Here is a 22062-nt window from a genome sequence, read left to right as displayed (position 1 = left end):
TCCATAACCATATCTTATGTGTATACAGATAGAGCTTTAGTTAAAAGGTTAACATAAAAAAGAATGGCTGTGTCAAACCTGAGACCGCTTTCACATAAATTGCACATTGAAAACGCCTTTAATGACCGCTTTGTAACGCCGAATAGCAGCATCGTCGCATAAACGTGTGTTTTTTTTCGTTTATGCGGTAATTTTCAACGCATAATCAGGGCGACCACGTTTATGCGGCGACGCTCAACGCATAAAGCAGAAATTGTTTATATGGGGCGTAACTGTGCCCTTTTGCCACTTAAAGAGCATTAACTTCACCATTTATTATAAAGATAAATAATATAGTTCTAATATTTCACCAAAACGATGGTGATGACATTGATGATGATAATGATGATGATAATATATGGCATAATTATGGCCATTGATTCAGTCAAAATTGAGATATTCTCATCAGAATATTTTCAGTGCTCACATAGCTCCTTACCTACCACACATAGAGTCACCAAACCTTACACAAATGTTCACTTGCATGTGAAGATGTGTACACGAGTTTTCATTTATACATACATATATTAATGAGTGTTATAGTCCTTGACCTAGTGAGTAAAAAATTGTTTTATTGTTATTATGTGGCACACATTGCCCTTAAGCAACCATTGACGTTCTTCACAACTTTGTTTATTCTACGTCCTAAGTCCGATCTTGATGAAACTTATTGTACTAGTATGTGTTTTAATTATTTTTGATGCGGCGAATATGTCCTGTTTATGCGTTGAAAATCACCGTATAAACGTGGTCAATTTCGTTTATGCGGGGATGCTGTTATGCGTCATTACACCGCTTGTTAATTTTTTAAAATGTATCTTTCAGCACAGATTTAAAAATAAATAAAAAATAGTAATGCACTATATTTAAATACACAAAGAAAATCGCGAGTACAATTATAATAATTAAAATTACGTATTGTATGAATGCATTTGATGATTGCATAGGACTGATTATAACACATGTATAACAGTTAATGATCAAGCATTGCAGATACGGGTAACAATACACAACATACACTATTGTGGTATTGTCAAAGAAAGCAATTACGAATACGAGTACGATTAAAAACCGGCGGCCAAACAGTGTATTGTTAAAAAAGATATGTTCATCCACAGTTTAACAATACACAGTAGAACATAATTATATGAAAATATGTGATATTCACAAAAAGCAATTTGCCGTAATTTGCCATATAAACTAAAACAATATTGTTTATTTACCTAAGTCAGACCCTTAATAAACTCTTTCCTAACTTTGAATTAATTATACAAATGAGTTCCTTAATACAACGCTACTGATGTAAGGTCTATTGTTTTACTTCTTTGCATCAATTTAAAATAATTTATCATACTAGTGTGGGTGTAATACTATCTCGTCTACGATGTGCATATATTTGGCATTTGAGAACAAAATGGAATTAGTCCTTTATAGTATTCAGATTAATTACAGAATGTACATTTCCTTATAATGGTAAAATTTGGAGGTAGTTGGTACTTCGGGATTTGAATGTCAAACTATCTTCTAGTTGATAATTGTTTCTTCGACTATTCAACTAACTGTCAGTTGCCAGTTGGGGATTTGAAGAATCAACTATATAGTAATTAGATGTTGATATTTATCTACTCAACCATTTCCAGTCCGTTATTTCCGAATATTTAACTACAATCCAGTTGGTAGTTGAGGATTCAGATTCTGTCTTGTTTCATGACTGTACACCTGTAAAGAAATCACCTGCTAGATGTATTTTATGCATGACAAACACTGTTTTAAATCATTATTTTCAGTGCACTGGCCAGAGGGTTATTCAATCATTGCCAGTGATTTATTCCGAATATCAAAGTTACAACCAGTTTTGTTCAGACTTTGGCTTGTTTTATGGTTAAAAGGTACACATGAAAAGAAATCAAACATTTATTGTATTTTCATTCATGTACAAATGGGTTTTTGTGTGACATGCCACCCACCACCTCATCATGGTGAACCTTCGTGGCAAGTTTTATTTTGAAAATCTTATAATGCATGCTCTAGATACAGCCAAAACAATGATCATTTCAATCATGGATCTTGTCCACGGCACGCCACCTCATCGTGGTGAACCTTCATTGCAAGTTACATGCATGATCAAAATACAGCCTGGACAAAGATCATTTCAACCTTTGACCTCTAAGGGTGAACTTGACCTTTGTGGTGAACACCTGGGTCTTGAAAGCGACACGCCATTAATCTTGGCCAACCTTCATGGCAAGGTTTTTGAAAAACCTAAAATGTATGGCCTAGATACAGCCCTGACAAGTATCATTTCAGCCTTTGACCTCTAAGGGTGACCTTGACCCATGAGTCAGGACAAGGAAGTCATTAGAATGCAGAACAGGTACAAAGGTAATACAAGGAACTGGTACGAAAGCAGTACAAGGTACTGACTGGTACAGGATTCAATAATTGCCAATTTGAAAATAGATATGTAGAAAATGTTGTACCAGCAAAACATGACCTATTGACAACTAGACTTTTTTACTTAACCTTAACCATTTACTCTGTTATAAAGATATGCATTCTAAGCAAGTTCCAGGAAAATTAGTTACAACTGGTTAACAACGCAAGATCGACAACAACTTATATAAAAATACACATTCTCAGGTGAACTAAACAGACAACCATCATTATTTCAGCCAAAGTAATAGGTTTGGATAATTATAACTGTAGAATAAGAAAAGATTCAACATGCTTTTATTTTATTCTTATAACAATACAGCAGTAACATGAATTTAATAACAACATAGCAATAAAATGACCTATAAAATATTTTTCGTTAAAATCAAAAGTCAACTTATTGAAATGTTTCTAAGTAGAGAAAAAAAACATCAGACCATCACACCTCTGAAAAAATAAAATTGTTTACAGGTAAACTAATCAATCACATTGAGCCAATAAAGTGAATAACAACATGCTTGTATCAGGAATGGTGGAACAGGGATTCATCAGGATCAGCTTGGACAATGACTGGCTCAACACGGAACATGTCCTCATTACCCCAGCAAGTAGCTCTGCACGTATAAACAAGCACCGTTCCAAACTCCAGGGCACAACCTGGAAAGGAAAACAACACATGAATACATTGTTTGGACCGTATACTTTATAATCTAGGACTGCATCAACTACAAGTGTCACCTTGACATTTATGCTGAGATCATGAACATTTTAAGTAAAGTAGACTGTTGATTTTTGAAACAAAGCATGATTTTCTCATTCTGTCCCATGACATTTTACTTGGAAACTGCAGAAACACGCCTAGAAGACTAAAATAAAACCCAGATCCTGTTTAAAGGCAACAGGATGAAGGCTAAACACTAAACAAACACTACCAGCTAAACAAACACTACCAGCTAAACAAGCACTACCAGCTAAACAAGCACTACCAGCTAAACAAACACTACCAGCTAAACAAGCACTACCAGCTAAACAAACACTACCAGCTAAACAAACACTACCAGCTAAACAAGCACTACCAGCTAAACAAGCACTACCAGCTAAACAAGCACTACCAGCTAAACAAGCACTACCAGCTAAACAAGCACTACCAGCTAAACAAGCACTACCAGCTAAACAAGCACTACCAGCTAAACAAACACTACCAGCTAAACAAGCACTACCAGCTAAACAAGAACTACCAGCTAAACAAACACTACCAGCTAAACAAACACTACCAGCTAAACAAACACTACCAGCTAAACAAACACTACCAGTGGAGAGTCATACAACCTTCAAGAACAAACTGTAAACACAAATATGAAAATATTGTCATTTAGTAAAGAAAACTTCATGAGGGAACCAGGAGGAATGAAACTATAAACAAAATTTTACCGAAATGTCCTGGAAAATGCAGCTTGTTGACTAGGGCTGGCATGAGCTGTAACTCAAAGACCACAGGTCCCTGGCAGTGTGAACATTGGGAGGGTGGGGCAGTCACTGGGGTGCTAATATATAGGGGCTCCCCGGACCACTGGTACCTTATTTAAACACAATCATCTATAGCAGTAACAATTACTTAAAAGTCATTTGCAGTTTTTAGTCTGGAAACAAAATCCAAGAAGTTTTAGAAAATGAACTTACTGACCATCAGTAACTTTTACAATTTACGAAGACAATTCATTTTCTTTACATATATTTATACATTTCATAGGAATTTAGAAAATATTTTCTCTTTATGTACAAAATTTCAATTGTATATGTCTGATAAGTTCGACAACCAGCCATATTGCTTCAGCCATCAGAGACCTAAAATCAGTCTTGTCTTATCAATTGCTTTAGACGCCTTTGTCCAATCACTACCAAATTTGGTCAGAATGTGAATGGGCAAAATATCTTGGTCGGGTTTGATAACTAGCAAACTTGCTGTTGATATCCAAACTTGTCAAATTTTGTGCTCCATTTTAGCATGTTATTGTTAAAACAATCTGACATCAAAAATAAGTGCAATATTATTGCCTTTCTTGAAAAGAATACATTAAACTTTAATCAAATATCGAAAGAACAATTGTCAAAATCTTGATAAGTTATAAAGAAAGGCTACATATTCATTTAATCGCCTGCATACATATCAATATTTTCCTAAACCCATTAAATTCACAATAAATCTATTCATCTTGAAACAATCTATCTATATTTATATACCATAAACTTCATAGCTTTACAAATACCCACCTTATTGTCTGTTCTGGACAGATGGTGACCCTCTTCATGAAGGCGTGGAACACTGGGTCGCCCCGGGATATGGACGATTTCTCATACTTCTCCCTGCCCCCACCCCCTGCATTGCTGGAACAATTTATTTATTTTTAATTCTTTTTGTAACAACTTTTCCAAATGTATACTTAAGGCTTATTAGCTTATTGAGTTATTCAGCATAATCAGGTTGATAGGTTTGCTTTATCTCGAACTTCTCAGTGGTTTATTGAAAAAGAATGATGGTTTATATCCTTTTAAAGTTAAACTCACTGTTTCAAACAGTCAGTTTATCAAAACTTTATTTAACTCTTTTCTTTCAATCAAGCCTGTTTCACTTAAAAAAACAAAAAAAAACACGAACATAAATACACACAGTGCTGGGAAGAAAATCAATGAAAAATCTATGACATAGTTTCTGGTATGACATCATTTTGTTAGAATTTGTCTCAATTTCCTAATTAGATATCAATTCAATCTTATTTTGATTTATAAAAGTATTTAATAACAAGAGCTGTCACAGAGACAGCACGCTTCAATATTACGCCGCTTTTCAATGTAGGGATTGGAAAGTTTTGGCGAAACATGCATGGATCACTGTAATACAAGTTTAGAATGATGCCTGCGAAGATTTGTGTAAAATTAAAAAACATTCAGCCTTTAATAAAATACAGACTTAATGGAAATAGCATGCAATACATTAAAGGGTTAAGGGTTGTACATGTGTATGTATAATATACATTAATGCAAGAGTTACCATATTTTCCTCAATTACAGTGGAGCAGAATTTCTATGTCAAATAAATAAGGGCCAATATTTGAATTTTATGCAAACTATTAAAGTTATCTTACTTTGATATTTAAGTAGATTGGATGGTTGAGTACCATTGTATAGTCTCAATGCAATACATCAAGTAGTTGCTGAGATATTAACCTATGTGTGCTTACATGCAAAACCTTAACCAGAATTTCTAAGTGAAATAATAAAGGCCCATGATTTGCATTATATTCATACAAGTGTTATCTAACTTAATTAATTTAGTAGGTAAGATAGTTGGAAATACATATCCAAAGTTTCAATGCAATAAATGATGTATTTACTGAGATAATGACTTAAAGGTGCTTACATGCGAAACCTTTACAAAGGTGTGAAGCTGACGCCGAAGCTAGTGTGATAGAATAGCTCTCCGTATTCTTCAAAAAATCAAGCTAACAAGAAACTGTTTGTTTCAGCATTAGATTGCATTATATTGCTTATGCTAGTTGAAACAAACAATTTTCCTCTTCTTTACTTCACAAGCTACATAGTGATTTCATGATATGCGGAATGATTAAAATCCATGTAGTATAGAATCCCCAAACAATTTTTTACATATATAAGCAGGGTTCGAATTTAACTTTGAGGAGCACTCGCAAAATTTTGCGAGTGCATTTTGAGGCAACTCGCAAAATGACAAATCAACTTGCAGTTTTATTATTTGCTTATTCCCTTATAATATTGTCTAATTAAAGTAGAAATTAACACCTAAGACATATTATGAATATTAAAAAGTATCAATCTTGAGTGACTCGACTACTAGAACTTGTTGATGGCTTATTCTATTTGGGGGGTATGGAAAGACTCGTCTGATGCTGGCAGCTTTTTGATAACAAAGCTGTCCAATAATTTGACATTGTTCACTTTGTATATTTACCCACGCCATCGGGTAATTTAATACCCATTCGACAAGCACGCTACAGATTTTATTAAGTCTCTAAGTATTAAAAACAATAAAATAATAAATTTAAAATAAAAAAGCAACAGTAAATGTAGCGTGGATACTTTGGACCATGAAATATATCGATCAACGAAGTCTATTCCTTTTGACAGTTGGGCGGAAATATATTCAAAGGATGATGGGGTTTACATATAGTGCGCAAAAGCGCTAAATTTAGCCAATGATTGAGCTAGGTGATTACATCATTCGTATTTACTTTGTATTATGCACGCCTCGAAGCATCCCGGAAAGATTCGAGATAAAACTCGGCCTTTTCCGTATTTGTTCTATTTTTGAAAACCTACTAGAGCGTGACTCCGTACTGTCTTCTTTATACCGGCAGTGTAAACATGCCACTTATAGGCTGTTTACACTCGACTACATAGTGGAAGTAAGTTCATGTTTATTCTACTTTCCTTTTAACATTTTGTGGTCTAGAAAAAGCCACTCGCAGAATTTTGCGAGCTTGAATAAAAGTCACTCGCAATTTCCAAATGTCGCTCGCATTTTGCGAGTATGCGAGTCTAAATTCGAACCCTGATAAGGAGAACTATAAAGAACATGCACAAATCAGAAGTATATAATGAATTACCTGGAATTTTCAAGGATATCACTGACAGTGCAACCTTCACGTTTCTGGTATTCTTTCAACAGTTTGGCAACATGTTTATTATGAGTTTCAGTCTGCTCCGGCTCATCAAATACATCAATGTAGTACGATCTTAAGGTCACTGAGTTTTCTGCTGATGCCATGTCCTCTGACTGTTGTTGTAATGATTTTAAAGCTTCTATTTTATAATCATCTGATATTGCCAAACTGTTGTCTTCTGCTATGACATGAGAAGCAGTTTGTTTATTCTCTTGCTCGTCTTCATTTTCAACAATGTCATCAATGCACAGTTGTTGAAGTTGAAGCTTACTTATTCCATTGCTTTCATTTGGCTTTTCTGTATTGTTTCCATCCCCACCCTCATCTCCCCATCCCATATCCCCATTACCCCAATCATCATGCTTGATTTCCTCGTGTCCAACATGAGATGCATGGGAAGCACCACGGCGTATATCTGCAACAAGATCATCCATCCCATCTCCCTCCCGTCCCTTTGCAACCCTGTCCTCCCCATCAGTCCCCCAACTGTCGCCTCCTCCAACATTTTCATCTGCACCTCCCCAGTCATCTGCCTCACCCCAGTCATCTGCGACACATCCCCAGTCGTCCCCATGGCTTTGAGGCTTAAGTTTGTTGGCAGATGTAGTGCTGTCAGTGCTCTGTTCTGGCTTATCACTGTCCTGGACCAACTGCTGGCATCTATACACAATCCAGCTGAAAAATGAACCAGACACTAAGAGATGATACAGATCATCACTTTAACTTTAAGAATTAAGTTAAAGCATATTGGCTTTGCCTAATTTAACAGGTTTGGTCAGTGCTAAAAGATGGTCAACTGAAGCTCTTTAGCTGAGAGTGTACCCCTGTGTCTTGTTCCAACAAGGCTGACGTGGGCATGCAAAGATGTACAGGGTTCTGTGGTAGAGTGATCCTTCTAGGGGGCAGTAGAGCTGGACAACAAGCACAGTTCTCCCCCTGCACACCTCACAAGGTGGAACTTTTGGGCTGGTAGTAGTGAACCAGTCCTGAAATAGTGAAATTGTTTTGTAATATGTATACTTGGCTGCTTAGTTCCTAGTGTCAAAAACATGACTGAATTCATATCATTTTGGAGATGAGCGAGCCAGAATTATTGGCGCCATTTATTAAGAAAAAACTTAGGTCACTGCTTTATTGCATCTGTCTTACATGTTAGCTGAAGGTCAACAAAAGTTTGTGATTTTTATGTCATCCTGTAATTTTGATAATTCAAAATACTTTCATAAATAAATTCCTTACAAAAACCCAGTTTTTATTCATAAATTTGTTCAGTTTTCTTTAACACAACCAAAGAACTTTTGAAATACTGTGCATTGTAATTCTTTAGGTATATTAAAGGTCAGAGAAGTTTTTAGAATCCTTAATTCTATGATTCTGTCCATGCAAAGTAATACATAAACACAACTTTGCAAATAAATTTTGCAAGATTTAGATTTACATTTATATGAACGTAATTTAATAAATGCGTGTAAAGGTCTTGGAGTGGCTTGTTTCTAAACTTCAGTCCTGTATCAGTGTACTGTATAGCTATAACTAGTAAAATTAAGTTGTATTAGTATAGAGTACCCATTTTTATATTGCATACTAAATTAATTAAAAAGTAATTTTTGAATAAAATGATGAAAAATGGCTTCAATAATGCACCAGTCAGTTGTAACCACGCCCCCCCCCCCCAGGGAAATGGGACGTGTTTTAACATTTCAGGTGGCCCCGCTGTGCTGGGTGAATGCGGTGGTTTTGTCTTGGCACCAAAAATAGCAGGGAATAGGCCTTACCGAAGGTCCCTGGGGTGCGGGGGCATTTAGCAGGGATTTTACCAGCAGTTCGTCCATTTGGAGCTCCTCGGCCATTTTTATTGAAAACAACCTCAGATGTATTTGGACAATTTACATACTCAAAAAGTGGTATGTTTAAAATCTGTTGCAAGTAGATCCTGTACTGGCTAAGGTCACAAATCCGAACACTTTTTGAGGTTTTTCACAATTATCTTGGAGAGTTTTTGTTGTAGTAAGTTAAAATTGCGTATGAAACATCTTTGGTTAATGTGACAACATCTGTCAAAGTACAGATTCACGATCTCATCAATTTTATGTCGAAAATTGTTCATTTTATAGACAGTAAATCACCCTTAAATTTATGCTATGGAGGGCACAAATACCGAACACTTGAAAAGCGAAAATACGTGGTCATACAATTATAATTAATAAGTATGCTATATTAAATAAACACTTAGCTGCAAAGTTATTTATTGTTTCCGATGTTTTTCAAAACATGAAATTCAAATGTATTAGCGTGATTTCTGTTTATAAATATCTTGAATGTATGTCAACATAACTGCAAAACCTAGATGCGCGTGCGCCCTCTGACGTCATTCCCCCGTGTGCTACATTTTGATCTTTAAGCGTATAAACATTGAATGGCATTTTTTTAGAAAAATACTCATCAAAACAAGATAAAACTTCGCAAGTGTGACCAAGGCAAGCCTTTGTATTGATCTAGATCGTCGAATAATCGATCACGGTAACAAACGCGTGTTTTAGCTGGTGTTCGGGATTTGTGCCCTGTTCGGAAATGTACCGTCAACCAGTAGTAATTTTATTTAGCAGTTAAACTATATGACTTAACTCTTGGGAATCTTAATTATGTTTGCAATATTGAATAAAACACTTCACTGGCAATTAATTTAAACTTAGATCAATTAATACAATTCTTAAACACTACATTTAATTAATGATATAATTAAAAAGATTCTGAACTACTTCAACTGATAAACCGGTATACATCCGAGATTGTTTTCGATAAAAATGGCTGAGGAGTTCCGAATGCAGTACAGTACACTCAACGAGTTAGACCCACTTTCCTCGCTCACTCCGAGGGATAAAGTCGATGATCGCGGGTTTCCTCCGAGGGTAAAACTGTTGCCCTCGCTCAAATCCCCCCGAGTTCCTCCGAGTGGCTGGCTTACAGCCGAGTTTAATATGAACGATAGCGTTGAGAATCGTCCGATTTTATGATCCCGCGGCGGAACTCCGAGTCTAATCAGATAAGCAAGAAATCATTCTTGTTTAAAAGTTATTTATTTTTATGCTTATCCACATTGTTAAGCGTAAAAGATTCTTACATGTACCAACGTTTAATTTGTATTTATGTCCGTAAACGCCAATTGAATATTGTCTTGAATTATAAACATTGAATCGTTAAAGTATATCCACTAAGTTACTGCATCATAAAGCAGCCGACTATTTACACGATTCTGAACCATGACCTCTGACGTCAAGCGCGCGATCAATACAATGTAGAATATTCTATTTATTATTGGTGGTTAAAAATAGCTATGACGTTTCATGGAATTTTCCACAGAAAAAGAGGCAAGAAGGCCTTCAAAACCATGCGCTGTGAACTTTGAACGCGTGTTTGACCTCCTGATTTTCCGAAAATGTGTAACCTAGAATTTCTCGGAAGAAATGTGTTTATCAGTCATTAGCAAAAACACGTTTATAAGATACATGTGCAACTAGTGAAATACGACTGCATTCTTGTGGCAAGCTAACTTCATGCAAAACGGGCAGAGGAAAAATAATAAAAAGCAATTTACTGGAGCCGTCGTAATCGGTTGAAAATTTTAATAAAATAAATATAACTTTAGCGTAGATTCTTATCTAGTGTCCGCAGAGTTTCGCGGAGTTAACCCCTCCGAGGAACGCCGAGTTCGTTATTCTTCGGTCGACTGATCACCCTCCGAGGGCCTTAAATTCAAACTCCGAGGAAAGCGGACAGTCGATAAAATCATTGTGTTGGCCGCGATAGCAAAAATCCGCGGAGGGAAACGGAAAGTGGGTCTTACTCGTTGAGTGTACTGTACATCCCCACAGGATGGGGATTTAGTCCAAATAATTGTACGTTGACGGATTTTATTTAGATTTTTGATATGGCAAATCCTTCACGTACAAATTGTTTAGTATCAAAAGTGGGTAGTTGTTCCGATCAGGATTCCGGGTTAAAGCATATAGCGTCTATAAAATACCATAAAAACAAGAAATATTACCAGATAATGTTATTTTATATTAGTTCCGTACACAAAAAAATAAATATCCAACTTATAATTATGAGTTCGACGGTTTTTCTTCATTTCATTCTGTCAAAACATAACGATATATACATGAAGGGCACCTGCAAGGCTTTAGGGCACAGTTTTAAATCGCTCGGAACATTTCGGTCATGGCCGATTTGTTACGATTGTATAACGAGGTCTATCTCGAAGCTTTGTCGGAGGAGGCCGAGCTATTACGATTGTATCGAGTTGTTCCCCTTCGCATAATTGTTGTCTGTGTCAGTCAACTTTCGTTTTATTGGAATGTAAACAACTTGTTTTAATGCATTAAATGCTTGTTTAGTGCAAAATAACATTTCACTTGCATGGTAAAATATGAATATAACTCTTTATGATCAATTTCAACCATAAAATACTTCACTTAAAACAATTTCAATATTTTTAAAACACCCCCGTTTTTTGCACATTCCCGTTTAGACGTTAGGGATTGGAAGAATCCTGTATAACACGTCTATTATTTTAGACTAGACGGGGATTTTACCCGGGCTTTGCAGGACCGTAAGGCAAAGTCCCCGCTATTCCCAAGACCGTGGGGGGGGGGGCGTGGTTACAATTGACTGGTGCATTATGGTAACTACACATTTTTTGAAAATAATAACACTTAAAATTTTATTTCCAAAATTCCTCATCGCGAAATTACATGACACATTAGTATTTACCGGCTTTCCGCCAACTTTACTGACAGTCCATGAAGTGATGGTTTTAGCAGTGATATCAGCATCGACTAATCCAAGAAGGCAAGACATTGGAGTGATCGATGGAACCAAGAATAAAAAACAAACATGTATAACAATACATAAGTAAATGAACCGGTGTAATAGTCGATTAATAGATTACGCTACACTTTAAAATCTCAACCCATGTCTACGCAGCGATTACTTCCCTTTGAAGTGCGGTGCATGACAAAATAGGATCCCAGTGGATAACAGGATTCCCTTGTTACTCATTTATTTAAGACAATTTCTTTTTTATTGTTTGCATATTGTAGTATGGTTCATGAAGGGTATGAATTTCAATTTAAAAAAAATGACGAAGTTGTAGCAATTTAAATATTTTTTTAGATATGGTATAACAACCAGAGAAATCCAGTATGTTATTTCGATGGCAACTCCAATTTAAAAATGCAAGTAACTTAATAACTAAAAAATCAGCGAAAATTGAAATAACGTGCTCACCGGTGTAATTAAAGAAGACAGTAACTAATTTATGCTAAATAAGTATATATGCAATTATATGGTAAGTATAAAATCACTTGAAATGGAAATGATAGTCACTGATCTATTAGATTACTTACATGTTTTCTAAATAATGTTAGATATACGCAAAAGGTTATGGATATTTAAACGAATTCATCAGTGTTTGTGTCTAAAATAAACTTGTGTATGGTCCATTATCCATCATTTGCAGTGCTGTCATATTTATTATACATGTGCCATGATGATGATTTAAACGTGACATCGCTCAAAACCTGACTTTGTTCTTTCATTTCAATCAAATAAAGAAATACTACAGTTCCATGAATTCCACGCAATTAATGAAAATGTAAATAAGAAGTGTTACGAAAGCACCGTGGTGCGGTTTAAACTCATTTACATCCAGCAAAATCAACTCGCCCATTTGTAAACATTGCATGTCTGAAAATAGAAAAAAACATGCCCGTTTGTAAAAACACAATTTCAGCATATTTTGCCAAAGACGTACGTGGTGATTGTTTTAATGAAACACTCATATTTTATCTAGTATTGAATATACACGAATAAAGACTACGAACATTGATTAGAATCTCTCTCAATATAGCCAGCTTGAAACAGTCAGAAAGTTCCGAAGCTATTATCCGAAAATGGCACCATTTCACTTGTAGGCTAATTTGTGAATATTTTTCGTACAATGGCTGTTATGGTCTATTTGATAATATTTTTATTGCCGGTAACTTTGCTTAGAGATTTAATAATCATTTAAAAAAATCACATTTAGCAAAACCTGTGCGTCCGTTGATTTTGCTGGTTGCTACCAATGCTGGTCTCCCTGCGCTTATATGTAAAAAAGGCTGCAATTACACCGTGCCTGACCCTGGACGTAAATGAACTCATTTGACGAAATGGGGAAATGTAAATTATTTTACATCACGTTGCAAAAACAAGGAGGTATCACTCTGTACTATAGACCATACCCTCCCTCGCCGGGCTGAGTCAATATGCTCCCTTGGTTGACGACAATATATATGTCGACTTATCAGGGAGTAACATATCCTCTTTTGAGACGTGCACGCGTCAGTACGCGCTCGAAGGAGGCCAATATTTCCAAGGCAACACACGTAGCGTTTATGCGTTACTGAAAATTTGTTGTTAAACACAAAACATGTGTTGAAGTTGAAGGCTTTTAATGTAAAAGTCATAATTGGATAATTTATATTTTATTTGAATGAACACAAAACAGTAAGAGACCGCTTCACATTTGAACATTTTTTATTTTCAAATTAAAGCTTAAAATCCTTCGATTAACAAATGTACGTGAATAATGTTTTTTTGGCAATATTAAAAACTTTTCCTTCGCATTTTCCAATTTGAATGAGGAATAAAAGGTTTTCAAACGACTTACCTTGGATTGTTTCTAGTGATATTTTTCATATTGCGCGCAAAAGAAAGTAAGTTAATCACTTAGTGTTTGACCCTATACAACATGAGAACAAAATGATTTCCTGATGACAAAATTCCTGGAATGAGGGATAGAAAAAGTTATTATTCATTTCACGCGTTTTGTTATAATATTTGTCTTGGCGAAATGATAGTATTTTAATACAGTAGTGGTCAGTCTTGCACGAGGATTTCGTGCTTTATTGGTATATTAGCGTGTAGAGTCATTCTACCAGCCGACTTCACTCGGTTCACTTCGTAACCTAAATTTTCACTTCAATATTTTTAGAGATTTTGTTTCACTGTTTTATATCCATATTTGAAACCAGACAAATGAATGAGGTTTGACATTCATACTTTGTGGATCGACACTTGGCAAACGAACACAGGTTTCCAGAGTTAACCGTCTCTGGTTTTGCCTGGCCGGTCGGTTGCACTGCATAGGACTTTATTAGCCAGTGAATTTCATTGTGTTGTGCTCTACATAAATACATGTGCTCGTTTTATACTTACTTAACCTGGCTGCACGTCATCATCTTATAAACAACTCGTCTGGTTGTGATGTTGTTTTTATGGTAAAAACGAAGTATAGCAAAGACTGCAATTTCTTGTTTGTTAATTTGCAAGAACAATTGCCAAGCACAGATAGCTGAGCTTCATGTCAAAGATTTTTGCCGGCACCCATAATAAAATATTCCAGCCAAAAGATATATTGATTGTGGAAGTGCCGCTGAATGAGGACTCTCCACGTTCATGCCCGTCAGTAATTACGTTAATTGCTACGTCTAAAATTAATGTCGGCCATAGATAGTTGTAATTTCGTCATATAAAAGGGATTAAATTACACGCCTGGTCCGCCCGGTTAGCTCAATCGGTAGAGCGTTGGACTGTGAATCGGACAACCCTGGTTCGATTCCCGGGCGGACCAGGTTACTTCTGTTGTGATTAGTTATGAAATCCTTTCTAGAACTATTCGCACTGTACCACTGCCCCTGGCATGTACAGAAGTTGTCAGTTCCTTGCAGAGGTGAAGGCACCTAGTACTGGTTAACCGCCTGATAGTCTGCCCAGGATAGGTGTGCGGTGGTTGAACTGTCACTTCAATGTGCTCACGCCGGGACCCGGAGTATAAACTACTAACACCACCGCTTGCTCTAAGTTTTTTTGTGATGAAATTTGGGAGACAAGCCACCAAACAGCTTAAGGTGAAAAGGCTGCCACCGGAGAGCTAGTACTTAGCATGAAAACAATAAGTGTGTAGTGTAGTATATAGGTTGTTTCTATTGATAATAGGTCTAGGTCTCCAATTATGAATAATTTTGTTAGAGCCATGGCCTGTGAATGTGTTGATAGTAGGTTCGTGATTTCGCGTTTTAATCATCGTACTGTCTATCGAGTATTGCGTTTCAGATCAACAAATTCACAGGCGATGGCAATAACGAAGTTCCGTACAAGAATGAGTTTGGGCATATTTTGTATCACATGGCTATGAATAATGAAATATATGGCTAAACAGGCATTTTTGTTAATACTCGCTTTAGTTGAAAAATCAACTTAAAGTATATGTAGTTCTTCGTTACGAACAACATCACTTCATTTTTCGTTTTTCCATTTTAATGACCAGTTCTAAACTATCTTTATCTCGAAAAGGTACCATTTTGCCATTTATGCTTAATTATAAAATTGCCGACAGACTGGTCATTAATTTTAATTAACCGATGCTAAGAAGACAGAGTCAGGAGAAAAGCAGCAAACAAAAGTTTTGACTAGGGATGCAAACGAATATTCGATCAAACGTTTGGTATTCGAATGTCAAAATCGGTATTCGAATATTCGAAAAAAAATTAATAAAGAGAATAAAACACATTTTGCCTACAACACTGATGTTGTTTATAAAGTATGTTTGTCTTGTTTTTACAACGATTGGCCCCTAATGCCAGAGGTGTGAATGTGATGACTAGACACGCGTCATGTGTCATTTAGGGACATATCGCCGTGTACTATAAAAAGTCCCCCTACTTCTACAATCAAAGCACTGAAAGTGCTGAGGGACGGTGCCTCTGGTGTATGTGCAGAAAAATATACAGGGAGAGCTGCCTGGTTTCAAAATCGTCGTTGTTATCAACTATTGACAGTTTGATTATTTCAAGAGCCAACTTCCGTCATGCATAACTATTTTTTATGAATGCATGTTAAGCAAGCGATCACTTCGTACGAAGTTGCGTACGATGATTTCTGCGACCGTTTTATTAACGCTTTCAGACGTAATTACTCTTCAAAAGAGGGAAGAATCGGACTAAAAATGTAAACAAACCGTAGATGTGAGTATACTTAAAAAAAATCGCAAATAGTGATTTGATCTGCTTCGCTTTTCGAATAATCAAAATAGATATTTACTATTTATTTTAATAAATATAGTGGGTGGTAACCTTTTGTCGACTACGGTTGCTACGGCAAGGTTTGACCCGTTTAAACAGCTGTTTCTGTGTCACATTATAATGTTTTCTGGTTATGACACATTTCGATACCAACTATATTAATTTCTTATCGCTTGTACTGTGTATAATAATTGTTATGGCGTTAACATGTTAAATAATCACATCCCAAAAGGTAAATGTACTATTACGTTCGTTAATTCTTTGTTCTATTCGATTGAAAACCCCGGAAGTACAAATTTAAGAAAGAGTTTAGTTAGCGAATATTATTTGAACTGTATCTTAAGGTATGTAAGTTTACACACTCAAATATGTTTTAATATACAATTCTATATACTAACCAGTATACAAATGACATTTGTCATTACAAATAGGTATACCTATTGTCAATTACAGTATCCTCTTTGTTTGTTGTTGATTGCAATCTTTTGAAAGAAAAGCTCAGTCATCTGAGATGCAGTGTTGCATCACTGAAAAGCATTGGGTATGACTGTATATCTCAGCGTATGATTAAACTAACTATTGCAAAAACTATGCAAACAGTAATCGGGGAGTAGGATTATTATTAGATTTTTTTTTATTGTTATTAGACCCAGTCTTTCAAATACAGATGCAATTGCCATTAAAACATAGTATGGTATAAGAAAATACTTGCTACTGCTACTTGCAAACTACCGATTTTTTACCAATATATGTAATCATAATACAAAATATCACTGTCAAGGCAGGCATTTCATTTCAATTTGAGAAATGGCTTTTACAAAACAAATTTGTACTGTAGTGTTGTTTTTTTATCTCTTAAGATAAATGTGAACTTTAACAAGAAATATTATCAAGAATTGTATTTGAAAAAAATGGTAGACCATTTCTTTTTTATTTTACTAACAACTTTCACGTTTTGTGGATAATAGTAAAGATTTATGTACCTTCTATTTTACAGGTGCCCATCATAGAGTGTTTCTCTTTGCCTGCAATCAGGATACATCAACTGACCTATGAACTGTGTTTTCCAACTTGGGATTCAAACACATGCCCTCTTGGGTAGGAGAAAGTCAGACAAACACCTGTGGCTATATCACTATACTTCTTCAAGTCTCGCTCTATGAGTGATCATGATGTGAAATAAAACAAAATACAGTCATCTTTTTGTCATATTAAATAAGTTATGAACAAATAAAATATTTCAAACATTTTATTCATTCGTTATTTTGACAAACAGTATGAATAAACATACATGTATACCATTAGACAAACAAATAATTGGCAAAGAATGGGTACAAAAATATGTTGGAGATTTATTGTTAATATTGATTTTAATGTGACAGAAAATTCCCATATTTGCCAAAAAGCATTGAATATCAAATGACAATGCTTGGATTTACAAAATTCTGCCCAAATGAGCATAGATCTGTGAGTTGCTGTTTGGTATTTGTTCATAAAAGTCATGATATATAAATCAAAGTTTAAAACAAAAATGTTGCAAACATAAAACAGTGGAGGATCTGATGTTATGTTGAAACGATATACTTGTATAAGCTATTTAAACTGTATATGAGCAGATTTTTATGGAAATATGAGCTTTAAGTATTACTTTATTCCAAAATGGTAACCTAGAAGGTTTAGTTCCTTGTATTGGTCAATGTTATATTGTTCACTTAACAGCTTGAGGTAAATGCAAGATATAATACAGTCAAGTTCAGAAACTGCTCAACAGTTATAATAACAAACCCTTCCTCTTAATATGGTGAACATTTGTGGGAAGTTATATCAAATCCTTCAAAAGGTTAAAGAGACATGGAACAGACACAATTTGTTACAGACGGACAGACAGACAACTCGAGCTAAAAGAATTAGTCTATTTCAGGAGGAGACATATTTAGCCAAATGGTTCTTGAGAAAAAGTCATTGAAAATAATTTATAAAAAGTACAATAAACAGGCAGTCATAAAAGTTAACATGAACACTAACTTAAGCTTAGATGAGCTGGATGAAAAATGTCTTAAACAAAATAATTGAGAAGTTCCCCAAAATGTTACAGCTACATGTAAGAAATGAGCCAAGTATCAACAAGAGATGTTTGTCAAACATTATGCCCCCACCTGAGCGCCATGTTGTCAGGATTATATGAACAATTGAATGAAATAAACATGGACCGAAATGACAGCTGATTAGTCACAGACATTGGATGCCGTTGAGACAGTTTTAAGATTATGACCATTCAAAGTGTGAGGATAGAGTGTGTTATGACCATGACCTTTAACTCTATGACCTCAAAATCCATGAGTCATCAGCTGGTCTACAAAAATCTTAATGTCAAGTTTGAGGGACATTGGTTAAGGCATTGACAAGTTATCACACAGACAAGCTTTTTTCAAACAATGTCACTGTGACCTTGACGTTTGACCCGATGACCCCCAAAATGAAAAGGGGTCATCTACAGGTCAGACACAACTCCAAGTCAGGTTTGAGGGCCATGGGTACAGGCATTGTCAAGTTATCACTTGGACAACATTTTACCATTCAAGGTCACTGTGACCTTGATCTTTGGCTCGATGATCCCCAAAAACAATAGGGGTCATCTACTGGTGAGGCCCAACTTCCATACCAAGTTTAATGACCATAGGTCTAGGCATTGTTGAGTTATCACTCGGACAAGCTTTAAAATTAATTTACCATTCAAGGTCACTGTGACCTTGACCCGATGAGCCCTAAAATCATCTAATGGTCAGGCCCAACCTTCATGTCAAGTTTGATGACCATACATCCTGGAATTGTTGAGTTATCACTCGGACAAGCTTTGGTCTACAGACGGAAGACGGTACCGACCGACCGACATGTGCAAAGCAATATACCCCTCTTCTTCGAAGGGGGCATAATAAAAAATGTCTTATTATGCACAACAGTAATTACATTGACAGAGACATTTTTTTCCTTTGAAGTATTTATAAATTGAGCCAGTAGCTGAGTCCTTGGATGACATACCAGTACAGTATGTTGGTTATAAAATTTGTTTCCTTTTCAAATGATATGCCAGCATGTATAAAGATGGTCTCTTCTTCCTGTATAGAGTCAACATCAAAGTCCACAGTAAATAGATTCATGTGAGTTGCAAGAAGACAGAATTTTCAAGTTTAAACAATTTACAATGTTGAACTGATGTAAATAGTTGCTCAGATCACAGCAAGAGTAAACTGAATCAGAATGAATCAATTGAAGGTGTTGAAACAGTTTCTGTTTGAAGGCTGTTCAACTCAAGCACAATCCTTCGATATGAGATGGTGGCATAAACTGTTTTGTGAATTCTGTCCTTGAAAAGTCTTTGGTAGTCTCAAGTATCACCTTGAAGAACAGTTAAGATGAATGTTGTAGAGATTGGAAAGTCTATTGCTCTTTCGGTAACTTTCATTCTAGGTTCTGAAGTATTTGTGACATGGCGCTGAGTCTCTGAAACGAAAAACAAAAATTATTTAAGAGCAAAAAAAAAAAAACAATGATAAAAAAAATTGAGTACATATACAAGATATTTTAAATTTACACCTTTTAACAGTCACAGAATATTTCACAGAGCCACTTGTAAAATACGTATAATAAAACATCTGTTGTTTTCTCAGTTAGATAAAGGGCACAACTCAAAATCTCTTAAAGCAGGATTTATAGACCTAATAATTAGGACCTATACATCATATACAAATATAATACAATAACATTAGTGTATTGTCTCTGACATGACGCACAGCTATAATGATACCTTGAATTTGGTTCTTTGACAACAGACTTATCTGCTAGAAATCATTAAAAAAACCTTTTTATTTCTTTTGTTTTCTTTAAGGCTGCACTCTTACAGATTAACAGTTTTGATAATATTTTATCTTTTGTCCAGGAATGAGCCAATTTTGTGTAAACATCTGAAAACCAGCGATACAAGAATGCTGACAAAAGATTTTATCGCAGTTTTTCATATTTCTGTCGCAAATTAATGTTTTTGAAAAATGCATAAAACCTCAATTTTTGAAAATAAATATGAAAACTTGCAATGTGATTTTTTCAGCAGTCTTATATCACTTGTTGCTACGTCATGTATGCATTTTCACATGCAATGTTACATATATACAGTATCCAGTGATGTGGATCATTCCATATATATGCTGCACATCTTTAATATTATAATTATAGAATGTGCATCAAACTATATGCATGATAAGCTTAAAAGTTTGTATTAAATTGAGATTTGGTAAAAAAAAAATGCTACAAACTCACTGTAAATACATACATAACTTGATTTGCTCTTGTGGTGTATTAACTTTTATCTTGATTATAAATAACACAAGTAAACCGGAAATATGGAAATTTAGTTACCCATCCAGAAGCCTGCAGTTATGTGAAACAATCCGTTCCGCCTAGTTACCAGCAGCTTGGATCCATGTCAAGATCTGAAATAAAAAATGAATAATGTATTTATTTATAAACAGGCTGTTTTCTTTCTGAAGCTTAAAATATGGTTGACATTTTTCTTTAAATGCAAGGTGGTTTCTGTTTTAATAAAGCCATTGCTTGAGCTCAAGTATTCATCAGTCGTGGGGTTCAAGATCTGAACCTGTCCCACTTTTGCACCCAGGTTTACCGTACTAATATTTACGGTTCATGAGTGTGTCCCAGTACTAACCCACACAGGTCAGATTGTTTGCAAATCAAGTTATCAGGAACAGTTTGCAGAGCTGGTTGAACAATTCAACTGCAAGCTTTAAGTTATTTTAAGTTCGAAGGGCCTTTGAGCCAAGTTGATAGAGCACAAACTTGCAAACAGGGAGTCCCCAGTCCAAGTCCCATTACTAGCTGCACTGTTTTCAGAACCGCAAGAAAATTGAAAAAAATGTAGTTTGGGACAAACAAGTCTCCCAACTGTGACCAATAGAGCTTATGCTTACCTTCTGGATGCTCTGGATATTTTAAAAATACTTTTTGACTAGCTACAATAATGAGCAATCAACGATACTTTTTTTATTATTTTGACATTTCTCATGTATCCCTGTAACGCTACAACTCTCTACCATTTAGCACTGAGCGAAAGAATAAACACACTGAGCGAAAGAATAAATAGATATATTATGCATCGATGTTGAATAATAATGACAAAGTTGTTCAATATATACCCGACAGTGATCTAAACTGGATTTAGTTTGTCATTAGAGTCGTTATTTTCACATAAATATATTCTTGGTCACGAATACCGTTATACATGTACACAACCTGTCAGATTTGTCCCAGATTTACAGATATCGGGACACTTGATGAAAAAATAGACACATGTACTGGTTGGAGAGCAGTCGACGGCAGTTTTTGCATGTTTTTGAAGATTTTCTCGGTAGATCGAAATGTAACGGAAATAATACTTACATTTTATTAAACTAGGGGTCAAGGTCTACTAACTTTACAATATTAAAATTTGTGTCGTCACGAAGCGCGTGCCTACAACGTCAGAAACTGACGTTGGATAAACGTTGTATATTGGTTGAAAATGAAAGTTTTTTAGACGTCGAAATCACGACGTTGAAACAACATCGGAGTTACGACGTTGAAACAACGTCGGAGTTACGACGTTGAAACAACGTCGTGATAACGACCAAAATCCATATACATGTATAAATATGCATACCACACAGGTAACAGGTAGTTAGGAATTACCGCAGCATTCACCTACATTCATTAACAAACAA

General features: G+C 35.5%; 1 protein-coding gene and 1 non-coding gene across 2 annotated transcripts; one reads left to right on the top strand and one right to left on the bottom strand.

The window, feature by feature from the left end:
• Positions 1 to 2751: 2751 nt before the first annotated feature.
• Positions 2752 to 12089, bottom strand: LOC128242517 (programmed cell death protein 2-like). The gene is made up of 6 exons (XM_052959693.1): positions 11940 to 12089; positions 7992 to 8155; positions 7113 to 7844; positions 4744 to 4857; positions 3904 to 4049; positions 2752 to 3129 (listed from the first exon to the last, which is right to left on the bottom strand). Exons 1-6 carry the CDS (start codon positions 12024 to 12026, stop codon positions 2996 to 2998), a joined length of 1377 nt encoding a protein of 458 aa, XP_052815653.1. The 5' UTR covers positions 12027 to 12089; the 3' UTR covers positions 2752 to 2995.
• A 2675-nt stretch (positions 12090 to 14764) lies between these two features.
• Positions 14765 to 14841, top strand: Trnah-gug (transfer RNA histidin (anticodon GUG)). Its single transcript has one exon. It is a non-coding gene; the product is annotated as a tRNA-His (tRNA).
• Positions 14842 to 22062: the final 7221 nt, after the last annotated feature.

Source organism: Mya arenaria, chromosome 2 (genome assembly GCF_026914265.1).
Source record: "Mya arenaria isolate MELC-2E11 chromosome 2, ASM2691426v1".
In the NCBI taxonomy this organism is placed as follows: domain Eukaryota; kingdom Metazoa; phylum Mollusca; class Bivalvia; order Myida; family Myidae; genus Mya; species Mya arenaria.
Note: the sequence above shows the minus strand (reverse complement) of the source record. Positions and strands in the feature narration are given on the sequence as shown.